The 578-nt window shown below is 59.7% G+C and overlaps 1 protein-coding gene across 1 annotated transcript in view; it reads right to left on the bottom strand.

Moving 5' to 3' along the window:
* The window catches only part of JAG1 (jagged 1), a 37451-nt gene extending 37199 nt beyond the window's left edge, over positions 1–252 (bottom strand). The window contains exon 1 of the mRNA XM_009319622.1: positions 100–252. Coding sequence (XP_009317897.1) covers positions 100–252 — 153 coding nt within the window. The remainder of the gene's footprint in view (positions 1–99) is intronic.
* Between the last annotated feature and the right edge of the window lie 326 nt (positions 253–578).

Below are 578 nucleotides of genomic sequence, written 5' to 3'. Positions count from 1 at the left end.
GTGGTGGCCGCGGCCCTGGCCAGCGGCTCTCCTCAGGGAAGCGGAGGTGGCCGTCGCCCCCGCGGGACTCGTTGTCCCCTCCTTAACGCGACGCCGCACCGCCAGAGATCTCCCGTGGTTCAGGCGGGAAAGAGCTTGAAGCGGGGTGCCTCCCTCAGCTACAGCTCCAAGCCGATTAGTCCGGGGAAGACAGCGCTGGTTGAGTGCAGAGGCTCCGTCAAGCCTCGCCTGCTCCCGGTGCTGGAGACACATGTCCCGGCTGCCCAGCTTCCAAGTGAGTGCTGGGGTTTGTCAGACACATCCTTTCAGGAACAGGGTCTGGAGGCACATAGCCAGGTGGTTACCTGTGGGACTCCTTGCCACAGGACACTGAGAAGCCCAACAGTTTGCACCGTAGCAAAAGTGTTCGGGCTAGCTCCCAGGGGAAGAGCCATGCATCAAAGGGCATTGGGAAAAAAAAAAATAAACACACACACCAAAAAAACCCCACCACACCCCTAACTGTCTCTGGTTTGGGAAGTCCCTGAGCCGCTGATCTAGAAGTTGGGCGAGTGTGCTGGGAACTGCCACTGCATCAC

The sequence above is a fragment of the Pygoscelis adeliae genome, unplaced genomic scaffold (genome assembly GCF_000699105.1).
Source record: "Pygoscelis adeliae isolate BGI_AS28 unplaced genomic scaffold, ASM69910v1 Scaffold122, whole genome shotgun sequence".
NCBI lineage: Eukaryota > Metazoa > Chordata > Aves > Sphenisciformes > Spheniscidae > Pygoscelis > Pygoscelis adeliae.
The sequence above is the reverse complement of the archived record's forward strand: the minus strand, read 5'-3'. Positions and strand labels throughout refer to the sequence as shown.